Raw genomic sequence first — 2,196 nt, 5'->3', positions numbered from 1 at the left:
CCCTCTCCCTCTCCCTCATCCTTTCTTTTGTTAGATTTTTCTTAATAATCTTTGAAAATAAAATTTTTTAAATTTTACATATTCATTAAATTTTTTGTTGTTTAGATTTGACGTTTTTCATGATATTTTTATTATTCCAATATATTTTATTATTCCAATAATCTTGCACAAAATGTGATTTTCGTAATAATTGTAATAATATAATATTATTATAGTATATATTATTTTTGAGAAATATTCTTAAAGTCTAATTATATACTTATACTATTATAAGTTATATGCTGGAATTTTAAATAAAGATTTTTTTATAAAAATTAATTATTTAATTAATAATAATTTATAAAAATACAGTTATAATTGTAAATAGAAACGCGATTGGAATTGGTTGACAGAATCAAAGTTATATTTATATATCATGTATATATTAATCAATTAAGTTTAATTACTAATCAGATATTCTATTAAATAAAAATTAAGAGTAATAAAATTAAAGAATTATATATCTTTAATTAGTTTTTGAGATTTTTAGGATTACAAATTTTATAAGCATGTTAAAATTTTATAAATGAAAGAATATGAAATGAGAAATAGTAGAGTGGGTTCTGTGATACAAATTGCAGTGGCAAGTGCAGAGCAGCAAAGGTCAGAATCTCCTGCAAACACGCAGAATCAGAAACTCGAGAATCCAGATACTACTAAGGAAATGACTAATAAAGATGGGATCGGGCCCAAAGTGATGAACAAAGGGGGCGGGAAGGGGGGCTGGCTGAAGGCCCCACTGTCAGAGGCCCAAGAGCCTCATGGTGAGTGAGCAGTCAATTAAAAGGTGCTCCTTACAGATGAATTTCATTTTATTTTTTTTTTATTTTTATTTTGTTATTGTTTATTTTTCTGTAAAATTATAAAAAAATATATTAATTTGAAAATTTAATGAATTTATAATTAAAATTTAAATTAAAAATAGCAAATAAATGGTATTCATCAAATATGTATGAATTCTGAAACAGTAATAAAAATTAAATATTAATTAATTCATCAGTAAGTATTATATAATATGCACCTTTTAGTTGTCTTGTTAATCTCATATAGAAGCCAGTGATGATATAAGGCTAATGATATAGCGGCGGGATTTATAAAATTCTTTGTAATCTTGGTGAATATTATAAGTTTTAGCTATTTCACTGTAAGGCCAAAGAGATAACAAATTGGGTTTAATTATAACCTCTTCCTTTAAGTTATGTAGGAAGAAGTTTAATCATTAAATATAAAATTTAATAAACCCATACATTATATACTAATATATAGTTATAATTATTCAATTATTTATCATCTTCTATAATTTTCGTTTTTTTTTTTTTTTTTTTTTTTTTTAGAAATCATTGTAATGAGTAATTTAATTCAATATATAATAAATGCTAGATTTGTTCTCTGAAAAAATTTTTATAATTTATACTTAGTAATTCTAATAAATAAATCTTCTTTTAAATATTTAGAAAAAAATCCCGCCGTACAAAATGATAATTCTTTAGTAATCTGAGGCTTCTTTAAACAATTTATATTCCTTTGAAAATTAATTTCATTTCTATATTATAATAAATGTATCACTTAATGTTGCTTTAATTTTCATTTTTTTGTTACCCGCTCTTGCTAATATTTTTAGTTTATTATTATAAGTTTTGATTGATTCTGCCACATTCCTGCGTTTCATTTACATTTCATTTATTTATAAAAAAGAAAAAATAATAATAATGAAAAACCAAAATTAAATAAATTTAAGAAATACTTTCAAACATGATAAGAAATTTAATATATTATTTAATTAATGTTAATATTGAAATTGAAGATACAAAATTTTATTTTGAATTAAGTTTTTATTAGCATTATATAAATAAAAAGGGAATAAAATTATTCAAAGTTTTTTTAATATTATATCTCTATAGTCTTTCTTATTTTTTTTATCTTAATGAAATATTTTGTTATTTTAGCTTCTTATATTTAAAATATTTATTTATAGAATTAAAATAATAAAATATAATTTTAATTATAATTTTTTTTACATACAGGGATGGAAGAAAATGTAGTTGGTGCTGGAGGAGTTACAGAATTAAGTTCTAAGCAACGTCATCAAATGAAGCATAGAGAACTGTTTTTATCACGTCAGGTGGAAACAATGCCCGCAACGCATATAAGAGGCAA

General features: G+C 22.4%; 1 protein-coding gene across 1 annotated transcript in view; it reads left to right on the top strand.

Moving 5' to 3' along the window:
* The window catches only part of LOC102675705 (metastasis-associated protein MTA3), a 9,935-nt gene that overhangs the window by 3,652 nt on the left and 4,087 nt on the right, over positions 1-2,196 (top strand). Inside the window, exons 4-5 of the mRNA XM_031514084.1 lie at positions 621-803; positions 2,064-2,193. Of these exons, the coding sequence (XP_031369944.1) occupies positions 621-803; positions 2,064-2,193 (313 nt within the window). The remainder of the gene's footprint in view (positions 1-620; positions 804-2,063; positions 2,194-2,196) is intronic.

This window comes from Apis dorsata, unplaced genomic scaffold (assembly GCF_000469605.1).
Source record: "Apis dorsata unplaced genomic scaffold, Apis dorsata 1.3 scaffold_884, whole genome shotgun sequence".
In the NCBI taxonomy this organism is placed as follows: Eukaryota; Metazoa; Arthropoda; class Insecta; order Hymenoptera; family Apidae; genus Apis; species Apis dorsata.
Note: the sequence above shows the minus strand (reverse complement) of the source record. Positions and strands in the feature narration are given on the sequence as shown.